At 39.4% G+C, this 22,110-nt stretch overlaps 1 protein-coding gene across 1 annotated transcript; it reads right to left on the bottom strand.

Annotated features, from left to right (window-relative positions):
- Positions 1-308: 308 nt before the first annotated feature.
- Positions 309-21,488, bottom strand: phex (phosphate regulating endopeptidase homolog, X-linked). Its single transcript, XM_047612103.1, has 22 exons — positions 21,083-21,488; positions 16,135-16,191; positions 15,892-16,053; positions 15,240-15,323; positions 14,711-14,937; positions 13,625-13,693; positions 11,397-11,513; positions 11,136-11,219; positions 9,241-9,383; positions 9,015-9,108; positions 7,386-7,514; positions 7,190-7,291; positions 5,394-5,471; positions 5,169-5,272; positions 5,033-5,091; positions 4,661-4,715; positions 3,584-3,651; positions 3,351-3,481; positions 3,185-3,250; positions 2,905-3,009; positions 2,702-2,778; positions 309-2,625 (listed from the first exon to the last, which is right to left on the bottom strand). The coding sequence occupies exons 1-22, from the start codon at positions 21,204-21,206 to the stop codon at positions 2,523-2,525; spliced, it is 2,238 nt and encodes a 745-aa protein (XP_047468059.1). The 5' UTR covers positions 21,207-21,488; the 3' UTR covers positions 309-2,522.
- Between the last annotated feature and the right edge of the window lie 622 nt (positions 21,489-22,110).

The following is a 22,110-nucleotide window of genomic DNA, read 5'->3' as shown; positions in this document are numbered from 1 at the left end:
AATCTCCAGGAGCAGATTGATGTCATATGTTTAAAAAGTAATAAATATATTAAATATAAATATCAAAAATAGATCATATAATCTCTGTCTGAGGGGAGTGGGTTAACGTTCCTTCACCTTTCTCACAGCCATGGGGATAAAAACTGTGAGTGTGTTGGTGCGGGCGGCAATAAATATTGGAGCAAAATGTGGCTGCCAGGGATGAGATCCTGCATGATCCATGATGTTGCTTACACATCGAGTAAAAAAAAAAAAAAAAGATCTCTACACATTATCATCCATCACACTTACCTCCCGTCTCCATCTCCTAATCAACCCAACACCCCTTAACACACACACAACCATAATGGACTGGACACCGGACTGTTTTTCTAATTTGTGTGAATTGATGAGGCTGCTGCTGCGCCATTAATGTTACCACCTGCTGGACACCATGCAAACACACCAACATAATGACAGGTTCAGGAGCCTCCTGTATCACAGAGCAAGTTGCCATGGTAACTGACACATATGAATGAGATGTGGTGTGCGTGTGCTCAGATGTGTTTGTAATAGCAGGTCCAGAGGAAAATCAATAAAAGGAGATGCCAGTCTCTTTATGTCTTTTTTGCCTCCATCCATCAGCCCTCTCTGTCTACTTCGCTTCCCTTCTGTCACACACACGCCTTCTCCAACTCACTTTATCATTCATGGCAAAGTTACAAGGTGGAGGGACAACGTACTGTGTCAGAGTTTTATTAGAACCTGACAAAAAAAAACAAAAAACAAAAAAACAGAAACAATGAACTATAACAACAGAGCACACACGTATTAATAATAACTAGGAATTGATAATACATTTTTACAGGTTTTCATTTCCATATGTTTTGGTAGAAACAAAAAGCAAAAATAATGAACAAACGTGTCAGTGTCAAAATAAAATAAATAAAAGATTTAAAAAAAGATGAATTGAGAAAAAATCTAGCTTACAGATGACCTGGTAGCGTAACAGTAAAGCACAAATTCTAACAATACTTAGATGCCAATACTTAAAATTTTAGATGATAGTTTTTACTTCTTAATTATAATATATATATAATACTGAATACAATTTGATTGTTTCGTATTCTATCACAAATCCATTTGTGTGACATTTTAGCTAGCTAATCTTAGCTAATCAAAGCTTAGACGGAAAAACAACTGTAGCATTACCAAAATAAAAAAAAGTAAGTCACTGCTGTAAAATAATTGTAATATTTTCACATTCAAATGTATGTAAATAATGTATCAGCAAACTAATGTAGACCTTGTCAGTTGAGCTTTCTAGCAAGTGTAATTATTAGACTGCTAACCTAACTAGCTAGCTTAACTAATAAGGCTAACATTAGTTCACAGATTAAAGAATTTATGCTGCACAACACCTTACACCAGTTATTTTCCAGTGCAACAATTACAATTTCATTTTAGCATTATTAAACGAAAACGTGAATTTGCAAACTACTTTTAGCCTTATCAGTTAAGCTAGCTAGTTAAGTTTGTGATTCTTACAATTGGCAAGCTGTGATGTGTACCAGAGACTAGCTGTTAATGCAAATATACGTCAGGGCAAAGTATTTAAATGCACAAACCAAAACCTTTTCATAATTACTACTAATAAACATCAATTCAGTGGACAATTTTGTTTCATTTCATTCCTAATTCTTTGCACTAGCCACAAACCTAAGTCGTTAATGGAGACGCAAAAATATCCCAGTTATTTGGAGTGTAGTTAAAGAAGCTGTAACCCAGTGAAAATGGATTTCTAACACAAGACAAAGCAGAACTGAAATCCAGATAAAACTTCCTAACAAAGACAATTTTGGACCCACACACACACAAACACATGTACACAACGTACCTTAGGTAGCTGAAGTTATATTAAATCTTAAAATATTTGTTGCACGAGAAGAAAAACTAAGATTTAAGAAATATCTACCCTAATGTTATGCTTTAAAACAAACTAATCTTTGGTTTAGAATGTGTCCATAATCAGGGCTGATAACAACAGAGTATATAGACAGATGTTCACCTGATATGTCTGCTTCCAACAGATGCGTCTCAAATATATTTACAGTAATTCGGTGTATTCATGAATCCTGTAACAAATGCGCCAACTTTATCTAGTTATACGCACAGTACATAAAGTTTTGTTGTAAAAGAGTGACAAAAACAGCTTGTAAAAATATCTTCACATATCTTTCTATAATCCTTTATCTATGGTCCTGTACAAATGGCTCCGGTCATAATTTATGCACTAAGTGCAGTAAATATAATTGGCAAAAAGGTTTGAAAGCCAATTAAAAATGGCTTCAGTTTTAGAAAAGTGTTCCACTCTAACCCCAACACATCTGATCTGTATATATTTCAGTAAGAACAACCCTACTGCATTTCTCCGTTGCTCCCTAATCGTGTAAACTATGTTGGTTTCATCCAGCATTATCAGCCTTTTTTCGTCATGCCAGTGCTTCTAGTGTGGTACGAACGTGTCAAGCTGATGACGAAGGTCACCACACCCGGCAGGACGTTGCTCCTCGGTTCATAACGGACGACTCCGGACAGTTGTACGCTTTACGAAACTCCTCGTAGTTACTCATCGCACCGATAACTCTGCAGGGCAACAGTGAAGGGTACTTAACTAGAGTGCGTTACTCTTTTAAATGAGGGATTTGGAGTGTGTGCTCACCTGTATTTTGGCGGACTGTGAGCACCACTTTGAATCTGCTCCCTTGCTGCTTCTGGTCTGTATGAGTTGCATCTTACCTAAACAGAGTAAAAACTGCGCATTGGTACATACCGCAACTTGAATTCACCATTACATGACTTCTATGAGGAAAACCCCTTAAAACCTTTAATTTGTACAAATATTATTTGTACGTGTGTCCTTACATGTGCGTAGCTCATGAAGAACAGTTGATTGTTGTTCAGTTCAACTCCAGGCAGCAGAGGCTCCTCCACACCGTTTCTGCTCTGAGCCACCCACCGCCTGTACGCCTACACAAAAGCAGAAAAATAAAGTGTGTTTTTCTCCTGTTTTCCTGATTCTGACATCTGGAAAGTTATAGAGTAATAGACCTTAATGTTATAAGACACAGATAGCAAATCACAATAGTAACTTTGTCAAAATGTCAACCCTTAGCTAAGAAAGGCTCTGGGTCACACATCCTACCCTGAACGCTTCTCTTATTCCTCCGTTGTCTGCTATGTTTTCGGCCAGAGTCCTCTTACCACGCACCTACAAAATAAAACACTCACATATTATTTATTCACCATACTGAGAAAGACAGCGACGTACTGTAAACGTGCTCCATTTTACGCAGTTTTCATTTCCTTACATTTAAACCAGCCTCATCCCAGTGGTAGGCGTTGTACTGGTCAATCATGCACTGAGTCTTCTCACTGAAGGCCGTTTCAGACGCGTTGCTCCACCACTTGTCGAGATTGCCGTTTTTGTCATACTTGCGTCCTTTTCAGAAAAAGAGTTTATTTTTAAGAGTTATTATAAAAGTTATTTTTGCCAAAAATTTTCTGCTGGGTGAAGAATGTTTTGGTTTTGAAGCTTTATTACCGTTGTTGTCGAAGCCGTGTGTCAACTCATGTCCAACTATAACTCCAATGGCTCCGTAACTTAAAGATCTAGGAAACAAAGGGGTGAGCGTCAGAGGTCAGAAGTTGTCAAACAAGATATAAAACAGCAATATAAAAAAAAAAAAAAATAGTTCAGTTAAGTAAGTAGCTAAGACAGTAAATTGAAATGCTTTGCAAAGACGTTTGAGAAAAAGGTAAACGGTGCAAAAGAGAAACTGTATGAACCTGTTTTATCACGTATGACTACGTTACTTCTATGTAGCCCTTTCCAAACTCCACCACTGTGGATGACCGAGAACTGAGTTGTAGCTTTTGTCACTCCTAGTGTGAGCGCATATTACTCACTGTAGTGTTTAAAATTATTTGATCGACAGGCCACATTTTTCCTGGGGCATAGCTCCAGATCAATTTTACGCCGCAAAAAAAGTTGTGGAAGTTGTTCCGGCTTCCAGGCTACAAAAAAATGTAGGTAGGTTCCCAATGGTTTCCATGTTTCCATGTGCTGAATTTCATCACTCTGAGGTCTGACAACTACCTTTTCCCATTCAATCAGCTCCCTTCTTACCAGCTGAATTTAAGTTAATCTAGTGGTTTATATTTTTTTGTGACCTTACATAATAACCACACAAACCACGTTATTGTTCTTTGAAAATGCTCTGCTGGGGTTGTGAATATCTCTCAGTATGCATGTTTGTGGTGAGAGTGGTATGTTTATATTAATATATTTCATAACGTGATTTGTCAATCCAGACCACAGCTCAATAGCACAATGGAAGGATTGTATTTCATTTTATACTGGGTTGGGTATTTTGGTGTGTGAACCCTCAACACACATTTAAAGCAGGTTCTTAAAGGCCCAAATGGAAAAACAGTTTGTTATATTAGCAAATATACAGTGTATTTTTTATCATCATTATTATTATTATACTTGGAACCCACTGCAAGATTTTTATCTCTCTGCACAGGTCAGGGTTATCTATCAGAAAAATCCTGCAGGCGACATTTCTTTGGTCAGCTAGCAGAGCTTGTTACACATTTTTTTTTTTTTCAATCTCACCTTGGATACTCTCGTCCCCAGAAGAAAGGCTTTTGAAGCTCTCCCGCAGGGAATCCTAAATAAGAAGATCAGAAGAGGGTTATTGTGAGTGTGTGGGCCTGTAGCTCTGGCTGGACAGGATTATTGGCATTCACTGCAGAAGATCAGGTCATTTTCAGTTGATTCTGTTTTTCTATTTCAGCTCCTGAGAAGCAAAATTATTTGATATAAAATTGAGTGATTTTTAGAGGGAAACACAAGAGATGGCACAGTCTTTATTTTGCTTCATTCTTCTTATATAATATTTATTTAATATAATTATTCCCAAATATCTCCTTAAAACATTCAGTGTAACTTCAATATGTATTCCAGTGTTTCATCATATAATCTTACTGATTTGGTTTGTGGATGAGCTGTAGAAGGCGTTCACAGTCGTAGGGTTTGTAAACCACCTGAAACACAAACACACATTATGGTGTGTCATTGAGGACGGACTATAAAACGCAACAAAAAAAAAAATTTCACTCACTCTGTACGTGGGACTTTCTTCCGGAGCCAGTTGATATCAGACTGGGCGATGAACTTGAGCGTCTGCATCACGTTGCCGTAGTAATCCTTTTCATCAAACTGTAGCTGAAACGTACAGAAACACACGCTGGCCTCAACATCTGCTGCATCTTAAACTGGTGACTGGTGACACATTTTTGGGTAAACAGCAAAGGAAAAGAGACTAGTTAATCAACGCTTTACACACCTGCTTTAAATCTTCGTTGAGGTAGGTGTCATTCAAAATAAACTCGGGGTAGCCAACCTTAGCCATGACCGCATGAGCCTTGACAGAGACACAAAAGGGTATATTTGCATCGTCATAATAAGGAGGAGCAGACTTTCATTTCGAATAACAGTGACCACAAATATTCTATAAATTTAAACGTGTGAAAACTAAAGTACATGCATCACTTTTCCACATTCTGACCTCATATTATCAAATATATTGATTTAGCCCAGGGGTCTTATCAGTAGTTTACATTAGGAAAAAAAAAGAATCAATGGAGAATGAAATGAGTATTTTTTGGTCTCTTTAGCTCATTGATTTCTTTTCTATGCACACAGACTTATCTCAGGCTTCAGGTGCGATTTTGCTGTTTACTTGTCAATTTCCTCCTCATAGACTGCACATTTTTCATTAGATTTAGATAATAATGTCTTAATTCAGTTCAGTTCAATGGACTGAACTGAATTAAATGCTAGTATTTTAAAGGTTTAGCAGTTATTAACAAAGACTAATGTAGGAGTGAATGTGTTACCCGTTTATTAAAAGTTAAAAAACATATTGACTGGATTATATTTGTTGATGTTAAAATGGAGCCCACAAGTCCTAAGACATGATAGGGGCTGATCGACCAACCAGCAATTGTTTGATTTTAGATTGTGTAATCAGTGTTGAATCACTACTTTCTTCAGGGATGATGATATTATTCCTCTTTGACTGGTTCAGATACTGTGCTTTTCCAGAGTTCGGTAAAAGAAGCTTGGACAGATGCAAATTTGTTTGTGATGCTCTTAAGACTAATAGCAGAGTCTGTTGTTGTGATCATCAACATCCTTTCGTGAGAACTGTAGACTGACTTTAATATCCCGTATATCTTTCATGATGTTGTCCATCCTTTGGTTGGTGGAGTCCATGAATAATTCAAAAAAAATTTCTTTCTTGTTTCTCAATCAGATCTTGTTTTTTTTTTTTTGGCGCCATGATGGTCAAAAAGCACCAAAGGTGCCAGAAAATTAGAAAGAAAAGCTTCTCTATTCCCAGTAAAAATATGTAGCAGTAAAAACTGGTACAGGAAGGCCAAAGGAGATCAAGGAGAGGTCTGAGGGGTCAGAATGGAGCCGGGAAGGAAGACATTAGTTCTAATAGGCCCCAGACTGTGGATCCATCAAAAGTCTCCGATAGTGTTGAGAACATCAGCACAATGCAGTTTAAGTGGTTGTAAGATTGCTTAAAAAGGTCAAAATAAAAAACGATAAGAATGACTAGAAGTCAGAGATCATGCTGCTGCCAAACAGGAAAGTGGAAAACGAGAAAACAGGGAGATGATGTCGCCTTGACCCGTATATGTGCCATGGCCAAAGTATGTGAGATCACTGCGGTTACTGTGACCCAACATGGTTCTTGTCTCCTGCTGTCTAGATTGCCACTGGCTTTATCTAATTAGTTTTGGAGTGCAGTGGTTATGTTCTCTGAAAACAAATATAAAATTCAGTGCTTGCGACACATGAGCTACAGTTTACTTGGCTGCAGCCTGCACCTGTTTGGGTTTAGGCCGCAAGGACAGTTTGGATTACTTCTAAGGCACAGCTGACTTGTAAACATGAAAGTTGCAGGATGCATACTTCATCTAAAAAAAATGGTTTCTTCTACACCATTAAGGGCTTTCTAGCATTTAGGTTGTTTACAGTTTACGCAGCTGACTGCGAATCAAAATTTGTCTTTTCTAACAACTTTGATGCAGCTTAGATTGTATTTCTTCAGGTTTTGCATTGTCTTACCTTTTCTACAGCTCTCTTCTTTGTTGGCTCGTCCATCCAGTCGTTCTCCTTCTCCAGCATGTCCATGAATGCCCAGCGAATGCCCTCGATCAGCTCCTCCATCTGAGGGGATTAAATGTATGTTTCCACCAGATGACGTAAGCAGGAGGCACGCCGCCGAACGAGACTGTTTATGAAAGATTGCAAAGAGACGCACCATATGTTTCTTGTCCTCCTGAAAGTGTGTGTTGACAAAGAGGCGCCCGGTAGCATAAACAAGGGAGTTCTCGACGTAGTTGACGCACTTATCCCAGCGAGGGGTCAGAGAGGTGGTTCCCGTGGTTACCTGGACGGACATGCAAGAGACACAAGGTTACTAAGATTCTCAGTGTTTAGGACAAAGCGGGTGGACAGACTTTTAATAATTCAAACATTTAATACGTGGTGTCAAAAGTAGAAAGAATTACATATTTAATGTATAATTAAGAATCTCTCTAATTAAACAGTTTGAGAAAAGTTCACAAACATTAAAGTGTGCTTTCATTTTACTTAAATACACTATAAATTCTAATACTGACTCACATTGACTCTTTGCACTGTAAAAACATTATATATACGGTGTATATGACTGTTTTAAATCTTTTAAATCTAATCTCGAGAAATATTTAATCCAGTTCATTTTCCTTACATTGATGTTCTCATATTAAATGGATATTTGCTTTTTTTCCACATACATTTTCATGTTTTCAAATGCTCTTTATTTATTTATTTTTTTATATGATAAATTTGTCTGGTCTTTCAAATGCTCCTTTCCCGTTTGATGCCACAGAGAAGCTAAAGTGCTAAAAACTGCAGTTCCATAAATGGCCACTTGAGGCTCTAAACGCAAGTCAATCCCCATTGACCTCCATGTTAAAATATGTATTTTTACAGCAGAAATAAAAATATTTACAGACGATTACAGTTTGTACCTCTTTGGCAATTTTTGAATTAGTCAGTAGTTAGTTGGAATCAGTTGAGATGGGGATGGTCAGTGACACCACACTGAGCATCAAATCTGCCCTTGGGGGTGGGAGAGGTATTTTGATGTAAGTAGTTCATTCTGTTCTGTGTATCTTTTAATTTCGAAAATGATGTTCTTGTCCACAAGGACATCATTTATCATCAGAAAAACTAAACTCTTTATTGGGTTAAACATAAACATAAGATAATTTGCCTATAAAATATCAGAAGCTGAGTAGATGGATTACATCATGTTTATTAAATGAAAAGCCATGTAATCAGAGGAATGGTATTACAGAATCCAATGTAAGATGGAGACCTGGAAAATCAATTTAGAATTACATTAAAGATTTAGTTAATCTGTTGGGGTGGTCTGTTGTTACAGAGGGGTTAAATGTGGTTGAAATGGTGTGGTTAAAACTTTAAAATAAAATATGTTTGAAGTTGGACATCTACGGACCACAGATCTGCGAGATACATGTCAAAATTTACAGGAAAGGGAATCTCTATACAGTATATTCATAGTCAAACATTTTTACAACTACATGAATTACATGTTCAGTTACAAGAACCATCTTTAGGTGTGGTCTCTTGTTTCTAAAGAGACATGTTGGTTTTGTTTGGCAGGAATTTGATGGATTAAAGGTCATGTTTTTATATATGATGAACACACTGAGACACGGAATAAGTATAGAATAATTTAGAATGAATTTGTCCAGGCCAACATTTTCCAGGCAAACACTAAAATTATCTTTGAAGTCATAAAGGAGAATATAATGATCCCTCACTACCAGAAGTGACCACATAAATGCTGTAGGGTTTGGCACAGGGTTTGTGTACCAACCCGAGCGTAGTCGAGGTATCTGTAGAGGAAACGCCGACTCAGAGTGGTGATCCTGGAAAACACTGTCCTCCACTGGACGTAGTTAGCTACAGTCCTGGGGGGACACAGATATGTGTGAATTAAATGGAATCTCATTATATTGTTAAAGACACAGGAGGCCTTGAACTCCAGGGTGCGCTCGTCTGTGTCTTTGTCTTGGTGAGGACTATGTTGAGAGTGGAAGTACCTGGGATCTGTGGCGTTGAGGAGCTTCATCAGGTCCTTGAAGTACTGCGGAGCTCTGACAATGACGCGCTCAGAGGAGGAGATGGTCCGAGGCGGGTCGCCTTTAGACTCCACCACAGCTTTTACAAAATTCAGCCAGTCAAACTACAGACAGGGAGGCGGGAGACACATATTTAGACATATTTAGAACTAACTTATGCCTTCAAAATACAACAGTCCTGTACGAAATCATATGTTTATGAAGGTTACGGTATTAAACGTCTGTGGCTGTGGTTTGCAGTAGCATTGAACTGTGCCTTTTATTTTTGAATGCCCATTTTAGTCAGTGGGCTAAATAACAGAAACACTTTTTATTCCATCCAGTTTAACAGCACCACAAACTACATCCTCCAAAATAACCTTACAGTTAAATAATTACTCTTCTGTCATTTCAACATAAAGTAAAAGCTAAGACTGATTTATTACAATGATTTTGTTCTTTTACTTATGTAACGAACTGGCCAATAATATTATTTCCATCGACAAACTACTTTATAAGTAACTCCATGACCAGTTAAAACTGTTAAAATGTAATTACACAGTACAAATTGTATAATATAATGTTTACAGTCATAGGGTCGAGGTGATTTAGTCTAATATTACTGTACCTAATGTTTTGGCAAGTCAGTGTATATCACACAGAAATATTTTGGAGATTCAGGGTTCCTACACATTTGTATTTTCAAAAGTCTCATACAAATAAGTTAAAGATAAATTCAGTGAACGTTTATTATAATTATTATTATTATTAGGTTTGCATATGAGCATCTAAAGTACCTGATGTTACAAAAGACTTGGCTTCACTGGCATTCTTAAACATCAAGTAAGTATTCAAATGCTTTTAAACAAGTAACTAAAGTCAAATACAAAATAAATTAATAAATCATAAATTAAAGAAATCATAACTTGTGTGAGCCAGTCGTCTGAGAATTTATATTTTCCAGTAGACCCCTTTACAGTTTGTAAACAGTGTGACATATTTTGAGGGGCGGGGCTTAGCTGGAGGCAAAACATCTCAAACATGCTAGCTTGTAAACGGCGGTTACCATATTTGACTGTTTTGACAAGAATGAATAAGGAAATATTTTAGAGAATATTCTAATACACTTATGTTGTTATTTTAAAAAGTTTTTAAATGATATCATTTTAAAAACACACTGAGAGTCACAGTGTGTTTATATGCACAGCTTAATCGAGCTATGCGCGGAATTTCACTTGAGGAATGAGATCCTTGTCCCAGTTAACATGCAGTGGAGAAAATTGAATAACTGACGACAACATGTCCTCTTCCTACACATTAGGTGGCGATATGTGTCTTTTTAGCAGGTTAATATTATGTGAATACAGCCCGCTTTCCACTTGACCTATTCACTTGCATGTAAACGTACTGTCTGACTGATGGGACTACATTCACTGACCCCTACACTCTCAATCACTGAATAGATGCCTGTGGACGTGTAGCCTACTGTGTGCCCTCATTTTAGCTGTGCTAAATTATATTCATAATTTTATGTTTCAGAAAATTGAACAGTGTTGAACAGTGGTAACAGCCTTGGAAACATGAATATTTTTCCACAGACTAGTTTTCATTTTCAAGTCACATGAATTACTATTACTTTAATTTTTGAGAACATTTTCTTTCAGTTTGATGAGGAATTTGATACTTTAACTCATTTTTAAAACTGCAGATTAACCACATACAATATATTGTATTAATATAGGAGATTTGGCCGTGGTTTTAGGTCAATTTTGAGCTTTTGGACATCGCTCAGCTTTGGACATAGCTCAGCTTCTGTGTGGACAATGGATTAGATTTAATTCTAGTAACCAGATGTTGTTGCCATGTATTTTCAGTACCTGTGGTATGGAGCGCTGCAGGCGAGAGAGTGTGTAATTGTTGTACATGTTCTCGTTGGTGCGGTTTTCATAAGGAATCAAGATCTGAAAACACAATGATCGAAGATGAATGCAAATTTGTGCATAAACTTGAATAAAACCAGAGTTATTCTGTATCTCACAGTGAGTCGTAGCTGTAATTTGGTTCTCAGCCCCAGGGGCCGATTTAAATCATTTCCGAGCATTAAGCATGATTGAATGTATGTGATGTAATGTCTTTACGTCAGCCAATTTGATCTCGAAGGCAAGGGCCTTTTCCATCTGGGTCAGTGCTGCTTTCTCCGGGGCGCCCAGCATGACAGCCACGTCCACCATCAACTTCAGCAAGGCAGCGCGGTACTAGAGAGAGACAGAGGGCCAGAAACAAGACACATAATGTTTATTCTTTCGTAGCTGCAAGCTTTCAGACTCTTGTGCTGCTGCATCGGTATTCAGCAATACATGTTTTCATCTTTTCTTTTTTATGTTTTTTTATCATGGCCTGTTTTAAACATCACAATACATCAAGTGAATCACACACTTAAAAAAGGTTTAGGAACAAGTCAGAAAACACAAGGTGTTAACCTGGCCTCCAAATTCACTAGATATCGATCTCAAACTGATCAAGTATCTATGAGGTGATCCACAGAGGCCCCTCCCCTCAACCCTTGATCCTCCATATAAATGTTTCTCGATGATTTTGAGGGGTATTGTTGCGTATTTACAGAATTTGAGAAGAGGAATAAATATATTAGATATAACACTATTACAAAATAAAAAGCTTAAGCTAATAACAAATGTGCTGCTTTCAAAGTTAAATAACTACTTAAAATCAATAGATAGTTAAAATTGTTAAGAAATCGTGTAAGTTAAACATTCAAAACACTTAATTCATGAGGTTCATGGGGTTAATTCATACGTACTAGCCAGAAATAATTACTGCAGTCAGACACACGGCATATTTACATTACAGTTGAGTGCACTGAGGAATGGAAGTCTGCAGAGTTTGTGTTGCTGCTGAGTTTGTTACACTTCAGCCTTGGAGAGTATTCAACCCGGGTTTTTCGCTCAATGTGAAAGGCTCGGCTCTATGCGGCTTCGATGTGGACAGGAATTCTGCGTCGACCCACTTCTTTAGCTCTGACGTTGATGTATCTACATGTTACATTCTGATTTTGTCACTCAACGGCCTGACAGATTGTGTCATTGTCGAAGCTTCAGCTCAAAAACAAGTTCTGATGTAGTCCCGCAAAGACCGATCTCTGAAGGGCAGAGATTTTTGTTCATTTTTTTCAATCAAACAAATCAAAGGTGTTATTACACGATCGTTAATGGAAGCGCATAGGTGAATTAGCGCATAAGGAAATTGCACCGATCGGAGAATGTATGTGCGACTGTGTTCATATACAGTTTGTATAGCGATCTCCCACACTTTTTTGACGATCATGGCAGCGCTCTGCATCCGAGGAGAAGAGGAGATTCAGCAGCAGATATCAGGCTCTGTGCAGGACACCATGATTTATTCAAATATCAGCAGCCTTTTGAAAGAGCGGGGTTTGACCGGTCCATTCTTCAGATCATCAACAAACTGAAAGCATTAAAAAGCTACGCCATGCCCCCAACTGTTTACCTGCAATGTACTCGATGACGTATGAGAGAGGAAAAAACAGGCATGCAGCTCTCACAGTGGGAGGTCTGACCCAGGACTTCTGGCGATGTGAAAACACCAAAGGCGAGTGCCGGGTCGATCATATATATCATGTATAAGTAACTCAGTGAAATTGTGATACAGGACATGTCATTTTATCTGTTTGAGTAACCATGTGCTCTGCTGTGATGCAGCTGGTGCCTATATTAGAATGTTTGAATTGTATTGTCAGATGTATGTATGTGATATTTACTTTCTCTGTATATTCTGTGATGTTTCAGTTTAAGTAAGAGAAAGAAAAGAAAGTAAGAAAAGCAGGAGAAAACTTAAGCCTTGTGTAGTTTTTGGACTCAGTGTTAACTGACTGTCTAGCTTCGCAAGAAGAAACACGTTGTGAGGGAAATACAACTAATAACAGACATGGACTTAAAACCCTTATACTGTTTGTGCTATGAGGTAATGTAGACCCCTTATTGCACATACATAGGTAAATATGTGCTCTGCCCTGACAGTAGGACAGTCAGAGGGTATGCAGTTGAGAAAAAACGAGTCACAGCATACTAAATGTGTTATTGTAGCTAAATGAGGCCACCATTAGTGCTCCAATCAGTAAGAATCAGACTGCTTGCATTATGCATTTGTGAAAATATTACGTCCTGTTCCGACTGTTACTACTAATATTTCCAGTGACTGAAAGGGTCTTTCTTTTTTCTTTTTCTTTTTTCCTTTGCTGAGAGTTATCAATCACAGAGGAAGGCAGGAGTTGCGGCAGGAATTTTTAAGACAACCTGCGAGAAGAGCGAGAGATGAAAGAGGAACTCACCGCCCGAGCTGAGGAAGTATTGGTTGTGTAGTCTTCCCTGGAGGACAGAGACAAGGACGCTTGATCGAGCTGCATAAAGACAGAGAGCACAGGTTACCCTGTGTTTAAAGAGAACACATGGCTGGTTCCCATTAAAATCCTGGATGCATATTAGGGGAAACATCACAATTACAGTTCAAAGTCACAGTTCACCAGAATCGGATATTAAAGTATAAATAAAAGTGATGAATGTCCAATTGTCCAAATGTGCACCTTCATGCTAAAAGCAGGACTGTGTCCCATGAGCTACTGTTTATTTTGAAGGTGAACCTCACATCAGCAGAAAATCATTACTGTAGTGTCGATAATCAATAACAGAACAAGTTTTTTGTGCCTTTATTTTGTTGATTGGATTGGCCTGGCAGATTTTTTGGAGGAGCATAATAAATTCCTAACAGAGCAACCCCAGAAAAGATCTGCGTGAAATAGGTCTGCGTACCTAGGTAGGAACTGACAATTTATCAGCAAAAATTATGCGTCTGGTACCTCAGATTCTCAGATATCTGCTGTTTTTTTTTTTTTTCAGTATTTCACAAATGTTGACATTAGAATGGGCTAACATTGGCTTCAGGTGTATAGATGAGTATTTTTTCCGTAAAGAAAATCGCGTGACCCTATGGATAATGAAATATGATCTGATGGATTCATTTTCATTCTTTCTGCTATTCTATGAAAAAGGTTTCATAACAAAGAACAGTGAAGCATTGTAAAACAATTCACAGATGGAGCCCTTATGATGGGGAAGAACCACATTGCACTTTGATTTTTGCATTTCACTGAAAAAAAGACCTTTTTTTCATTAATAGCCCTTACAAAGTATACACACACATACATATTTAATCAGGAAATCAGTCCCAGGAAACTATATGGTCTCCATTTTTTCTTTTATCTGTACAGTTTTGCAATGTAAAATTTGCTTGGGACATCTGTTGAATTAACATGGGTGCCCAGCTACTAGGCAGAATGTCGCTTTAAAAACATTAAATGTCAAAAGCTTGGCTCCGGCCAACAACAACAGCAGCAATCTGTAAATAACTAACGTCTGACCTTGATGATGTAGAGTGAGGAGTTTTTGTCGTCGGGGGAGACATACAGGCGTATCAGGACACTCTTGCTGTGCTGGTTCCTCATCTCTGCCAGTGTCTTCAGGAGATTCCACTGGCTCTGGGACCACTGATAGTCCCCCCCACGTCCATCCCCAACAACGGGCCAACGAAACTCCGGCTGTTTAAGAGTTTTCAGCATCGGTTTGGCGTCCAACTCTTCCAGTAAAGCTTTGTGGACAATATAATTGTTATATTAACCTTTATGGATTAGGACTGTTTTTGAATGAATAATAAATCTTATTGCTGGTGTTATGACCTAGATCTGCCACGTGGATCAATAAAAGCTCATCTCACCTCATTTTATACCCTCCCTGTATCTTTGTGAATGCTACCAACTTGTCTTTGTGAGGATATTTGGTCTGGATAAGATTCAGTTTTAGAGTTAATGTTGCAATGGTGTTGTGAGGTCAGGTTGAGTATAAGGGCCAGGCTTGGTCAGCAAAAACCTGTGTATATGCATCAAGACTTACATTCATTCATACAGGAGCGGTAGAGGATCTTAGCTTTGGTCACTGCCTCCAGTTCATCAGGGTGTGAAGGAGCCTGTAGTAACTCTGACACAGAAAAAAACAACAAACGCTATTACTCACAATCAGCTGTTCCTGAATGACAAAAATTCTATATGTGCTGTTCGTTTTTTTTGTTGTAAAAAGGGTTTGATAAGTGAACTTAAAACGGACATAAACATTTTACATAAACATTGTCAATATGCTGTAATTCGTTGAAAGGAAGTTCTAGGCCTTACATATATTATATTTTTATCTTTGAAAAATGAAGCCAAAGTGAAAAATGCCCAAAACATGCTGTTCCTGAAATTATCATCTGAGGCTGGCACAGAAATTGAGTCAATTCACAAAGATTGTCATGTTAAAATGTCCAACTAAATAAATGTTTAAAATGTTCAAATCGCTAGCTGCCTGACACGAATTCAATGACACCACTTTTGAGTTAGTTGGAAACCTAACCCTAACCCTAAAAGTCTAGCTGCTCTTATCTTCAGGTTTTTAAACCCCAAGCATTCTATTAAATAGAAAACCATAAACCTTGCTCAGGATATCTAATGAAATTTCTGTCAAAGCTAATGTGGACAAGCATAAACAAGAATTCTTTGGCCGAACACACCTTTTAGTCGGATGTCCACATGCTGCCGCAGCCAGGGGTAGATGCCATACGAAGACGAATCTTCAGGAATTGGGTTCTCCTTCAGCCAGCCTCCACATGAGAAAGCATAGAAATCCTGGCAGGGGTCAGCAGACCGGTCTATCTTACTCAGAATAGACCCCGCTACAGAAAAAAGAAAGTAGTGTGAGTAATGACCTAATATACTGTATTTCATGTAATTTAAAACCAAAAGTGACTCCTCACCTGCTTCGATGCACTCTGGAGTCAGACAGAACTCCTCCTGACTGGATTTTTGAGAGACTGAGGATGAAAAAGAGCTGACGATAAATCTCAAGGGCTGAAATGTAAAACTGACATCAGGGCTTATTCCGCCAGTGCATAACCGGTGCCTAAATGCAGTAAATGCAGGCAATTAATTCACAAAGTAATCATTTAAACCATGTCCTGTAAGGCTTGATTACACTACGTATTGATTATACCGATACATATTGTACATCTTATAACGCAATCCAGTAATACCATAAGAGAAGTCGGAGTACCTGGAGAAAACCCACGCAACATACAAACCCAGAAAGGCCTGGGTCAGACTCGAATAGGGGCCTTCTTGCTGGCATCAGCACTAACCGCCACACCAGTGTGCCAGTGTGATGACTTATATTATCATATCAATAGCACCACCAAAGGGCAGTATATTCAAAATCTCACTATATCAAATACTCAAGATCGACACTATAACATGACAATAAAAAAAACAAACAAAAAAAAAAAACGGAGCAAACCCAATACACAGCAATCAATATACAAAGTATATAATATACACCACACACAAAATACCACAGACAAACAGACTTTTCAGCTCCACAGACAGATAAACAGCATTGTGAGGTTGTGTCCCCCACACACACCCACAGACGTTCTGTAGCGTTCATTATGGCTGTGGAGCTGAATCAGTCTGCTGGAGAATGAGCTTCTCCGCCCCTGTAGTGTTTGGTGAAATGGATGGGATGGGATCACATGTCCAGCCTTTCTAGGATCAGTTTGTTGATCCTACTGATTTCTTTTTTGCTGGTACTACTCCCCCAACAAACCAGAGCAAAGTACAGGGCACTCGCTACAACAGACTGGTAGAAACTCTAGTAACTCGCTGCACACATTGAAAGCTTACTGAGAAAGTAGAATCCGTTCAGGCCCTTTTTGCACACAGCATCACTGTTGTCCCTCCAGTTCAGCCTGTTGTTCATGTGGACTCCAAGTCTCAATGACCAGCTCCTTGGTCTTGACCATGTTCACGAGTAGGTGGTTTGCTTGGGACCACTCCACAAAGTCTCCTATCAGTGTCCTATACTCCACCTCCTGTCCATCTCTAATACACCCAACCACTGCAGAGTCATCAGAGAACTTCTACAGGTGGCAGGACCCAGAGCTGTATCAGAAATCAGAGGTATAAAGAACAGAAAAGGATATAGGACAGTCCCCTGTGGTGCCCCCACGTTACTGACAACAGTATCTGACAGGGAGCTCCCCCCCAGCCACATAAAACTGGGTCTATCAGACAAGTAATCAGCAACCCAGGAGACAGTGGAGGAGCTGACACCCATCCTGAGCAGCTTCTCACTCATCAGAAAGGGTTGAATGGTGTTAAAAGCACTGGAGAAATCAAATAACATGATCCTCACTGTGCCCCTCCCACCATCCAGATGAGAGTGAACGCACTGCAGCATCTAAATTACAGCATCATCCACACCAAGAAACGGGTGGTCCAGATGGTCCAAGATACGGGTCACCAGGGGTCTCAGCTGAAGTACAGCACGTGTACAGTGAATAAGTTGAACGAATCTAATTGATCTTAGTCATTTAAAATTTTGACTTTAATTTTAAAATTACTTTTTACAGTGTATGTTTCAGAGGCACACGTTGTTTTATGTTATTTTGGAGGTAAAGATATATTTGATTTAAAAATTTACACACAGTATAATTTCTTAAGGAATCCACATAAATACAAAGGTAGCTTCAATCCCCACTTTGCTTTTAAATTCATAGAAAACAATATGATTTGACCCAAATGAGACCTATTGGATCCTAAATTGACCCTAGGTGTGAGTGTGTATGGTTGTTTGTCAATGTCAGTTTCACTTTTTCTTTATGTGTTGCCTATGTGTTGGCCCTGCAATAGACTGGCGACCTGTCCAGGGTGTACCCTGCCTCTCACCCGGTGACAGCTGGGATAGGCTTGAGCAACCCCCCGACCCTAGTGAGGATAAGTGGTAGTAGAAGATGAGATGAGATGAGATGAGATGAGACCAATTGGTGAATAAGTATATCATTTTAATCTATTTTTACTTTATATTTTGTGCTATTACACTTACATAATAGGGGCCATCAGAGGGAAGTGTAGAGCATAGGTTTTCAAGAGGGGGTCCTCGACCTCTAGAGGGTCCGCAGGAGTACTGCGAGGGGGAGTACAGCGATACCCGCCCCATCGCTACTGAGTCAGTCACGAGGGCACATCCATCTATTTATTTGCCACCCTTCTGTTGCATGTTTGAAATAAAAAAAATATTAAAAAAAAGAATATTTGAACCTGTGTATTATTTGAATAGCTTAACATTGAATGCAAAATTATAATAATAATGTCTATTTATAAACAGCACTAGGTCAAGTTTAATATAGAACACATATATTAGATAGAGGGTCCCTGATCTCTCCATCAGTTTGGGGACCTTGGCCTGAAGGAGGTTGAAGAACCCTTGTGCAAAGAATCCACTTTTTATCAGCTTCACTTCTGTGAAACAGTGCATCTGAATCAATTGTCATGAGGAAAGTTACACTGTGCAATGTGTAGTATCACATGTGGTTTATTCTTTATTTATCCGGTCATAAGGAAATCTTTGGTACTTTATAAAAAAAAATGTCTTCAGATTATTTTACGCACTTCTAATGAGGGGAATGGTAACGCCACAACGAGACAGAACAAGCCACAAACTGCTTACGCTAATCGCAGCATAATTACAGGTTTCCTTGCACCCTAGGTGGTAGGTGAGCGGGCCTCTCTGCCTCTCTAGCCTCCAGCAGGAAACCACCGTTATGTGATGTGGCTCTGTGGCAAAACAGGGGCTGCGTAAAATGCACGACAAATTTAGAAACCAAATCCTCATTGTGAACGGATGAGTGGAGAGTTACGGAGCCGCACGGCAACGTCTGACCTCCGAGGTCGACCGCTCGTGTTGCTTAGTTAGAGCTCCTTGTGAGAGTCATTTCATGTCTCTGCCTCTTTTAGCACACAGGCACACTCACAACTTCAACCCTGCGTGACCCACTCAGCCTGGAACAAACTCAGCACTCCCCCCCACGCTCTCCACGACCGCTCCATCAGAAACCCAAACACCCAAACACGGGGCGTTTAAACGCAGATGTCTGGGGCTCCAGTGTCACGGCTAATGCCAAGCTCACGTTCATTACTGAGATACCAAACAAGCCGACTGACACAAACGCACACTTAAGGGCCACACTCTCTAAACTCATTAAAAAGTAAACAAATCAAAGCAACCACTCGGCATTCCTGTGTCCAGTCACTCGCATGGCTTGAAACTAGAGGAGGGTTTGCATTAGAGTGGGTGTGTGGGATTGCATACATAGGCACATAGCATAATTACACTTCAGTGCCACCACAAAAACGCTGACTTCCCTCAATAACAAAAAAGAAACAATACTTACCCCACCCTAGAAAAACACATGCACCCCTCCCAGCTTCGACCATCCTTGCCATCACCGAGCTCCTGAAACTGGCTACTTAAACCCTGGAAGGAATAGTTTCTGGTTTGTTGGACTGTTGCTAGAGAAGCCAAATAGCTTAGCGTATCATAAACACTGCAGACACTGCTAGCCTAGATTAGTCTAAAGATAGTCTGCTCCCTGGTGTATCTAAATCCTTTACATTCAGTTTATTAAATTCATGCAAAAAGTGTTAATACTAAATTATAGTGGCTGTCCAGGACATCCGTGTACCCGCTTCAGATCACAATGTTCAAAATACGTCTCATTTCTACTCATCAAAACAGGAAATGAGTGAGATTTACAAACGCTCAGGACTTGGTTGCCTTCTGGCAGAGTCTGGCTAGCATTTATGCTAAACTAAAATAAGCTAAGCTAAGAGACAACAGACTGAGTGGTAATGATTGTACACAGTTAGTCCCTATTTTCATGTTTTTTTCTAAACCAGCCTCCTGGTTTTAAACATGCATGAAAATTAAAAAGATAGACTTTAAAAAAAAAAAGATGGAAGTGATCTTTTTATAGTTGTATGAGAGACACAGGAAGTAATGAGCTTGGGCTGAAATCTGTGTCTGTGCAGATTGTGAGGACTATAGCCTCAATACATATGCCTTCAAGTTCAACCAGGCAAACTGCATTTGAGTCCCTAAAGTCCCTTCAGTTATTTAATTCAACTAAATTATTACATTTTGATTGGAGTTTGGCTGCTGCTGCCCTCCACTCCAGAGATCAAACAACCAGGGAGCAGGAAACACAAACTGTAAACAGTGATGTGTAGTGGATACAGCAGTCTTAAAGTGACTCTCTCTGATTGTGTTCACCCACATGTTTGTTTGCTGCTTTTATTCTTTATTTATTTTATTGTTGGGCAGGTCACTCTTGAAAAGCTAGTTAAATAAAGGCATGTCATTATATTTCCTCGTTGTTCTGAGGTGCTATAAATATTTCTCCAAGCACATCCAAGACTTTAATTTTCTCTCTTATGCAGTGTTAATGTAGATCAGCGTGACAGCAAATGCTCACCCTGCCGTGTCTACCTCCAAGTTTCTTAAAGTGCCAGTGTTTAATTAATGCGCACTGCCACCTATGAATAAATGAACAGCCTTCCCTCCACTCTACCACACATTTCCCTGCTGATTGATTTCACAACGTGCTGCAAAACACACACACAAATGCTTTTCCACTTTTCAGAGTCCAGTTTGGCTCCCACTGTGCATTACAACATGTGCACGTGGGCGAAACCTTACATGGACCCAAAATAGTTTGACACAAATTACCCGTGAGCCCTCCTCAAAGACCTTTGCTCCCACCAGCGTGCTGGCGGGTTATTTACAGTCCGCATGTACTATAATCTGAGCGCACACTGCGCCATACGTTTAAATTCCTTACAAATTATAATGTAGGATGTGGAAAAACTTACCCAGTATGAGAGCAAGCAGCAAGACAGCGCAGAGGCACACGCACATGGCCAGAGCTATCTTGTAGAGACGGCTGCTGCCCCTCTCGGGTTTAACCCCGCCGCCTCCTAAATGCTCCAGCTCCATGGTTTACTATGTCACACACAGAAATACACTCACCCACACAGGCCAACAGATCAAGCGGGCGAGTAAATACAAAAAAAAAAAAGAAAAGAAAAAGAAAAATGTAAAGAAAATAGTGTTTGGATCAAATTAAATCCAAATCCTGAAACTAAAGAATATATAGAAAAAAAAGTTCCTTTCCAAACACTTCCACAGCACAAACTCTTCTCAATGTGTCTCGCTTACTCTCTCTTGCTATCTGTCTATCTGTAAGTACTCGAACCTCTCCCCAGCTCTTCAGGCTGTTCCTCCCTCCATCCCTCACCCCTCCTCCTCACCCCTAACACTCCTCCCTACCTCCCTGGACCAGTCCTCCCAGCGAGATGAGCAGAGGTCATTTATTAAAATCATTGGCTTAAAAATAAAAAAATAAAAAAAAATAAAAAACCAGAACCTTGTCTGTGTGCGGAGCATTATCTGCTGCAGTACCCTGTCAATGCAATTAGTAGGGAGTGCTGAAACGTTTATCTGATCAGACACTCAGTGAACCAGAGCCAAATTAGACCCAGGATGATGATTACTAAAGATTAATCTGATGATGCCTAATGTGAAAACACATCAGTACTTTTGTCACATGCTACTCGAAGGCTCGGAGTCAGTGATGACAGTGACAGCTACTGACTTGTCTTTTAACCCCCACGCCCCCTCCACCACTGTGGTAAGAACCCTTTCTGCACGTTCTCATTAGGGTTTGGGGCGTCGGCCACAATGTCCTTATATGGCTGTGACTTCCTGCGTTCCTAAAAACACCCATTCATCAAGCAGCAACGCAGACCACGATGCTATTGTTCACCTCCGTGACTCACAATCACTTGGGTCCTGTTTATATCTTATTGTTGTTTGACCCGAGAGGTTTGATTGTCTCTCC

Source organism: Mugil cephalus, chromosome 18, assembly GCF_022458985.1.
Source record: "Mugil cephalus isolate CIBA_MC_2020 chromosome 18, CIBA_Mcephalus_1.1, whole genome shotgun sequence".
Classification (NCBI taxonomy): Eukaryota; Metazoa; Chordata; class Actinopteri; order Mugiliformes; family Mugilidae; genus Mugil; species Mugil cephalus.
The sequence above is the reverse complement of the archived record's forward strand: the minus strand, read 5'-3'. Positions and strand labels throughout refer to the sequence as shown.

What these genes read in the sequence shown, in the direction of transcription:
- phex (XM_047612103.1), bottom strand. Translation starts at nt 21,206, where the DNA reads ATGGAGCTGGAGCATTTAGGAGGCGGCGGGGTTAAACCCGAGAGGGGC. An exon ending in CCGCTCCTGTATGAATGAAT is followed by an intron (nt 14,938 to 15,239) that starts GTAAGTCTTGAT and finishes TTGTCCACAAAG; the next exon opens with CTTTACTGGAAGAGTTGGAC. An exon ending in CCTCACTCTACATCATCAAG is followed by an intron (nt 13,694 to 14,710) that starts GTCAGACGTTAG and finishes GTCTTTATGCAG; the next exon opens with CTCGATCAAGCGTCCTTGTC.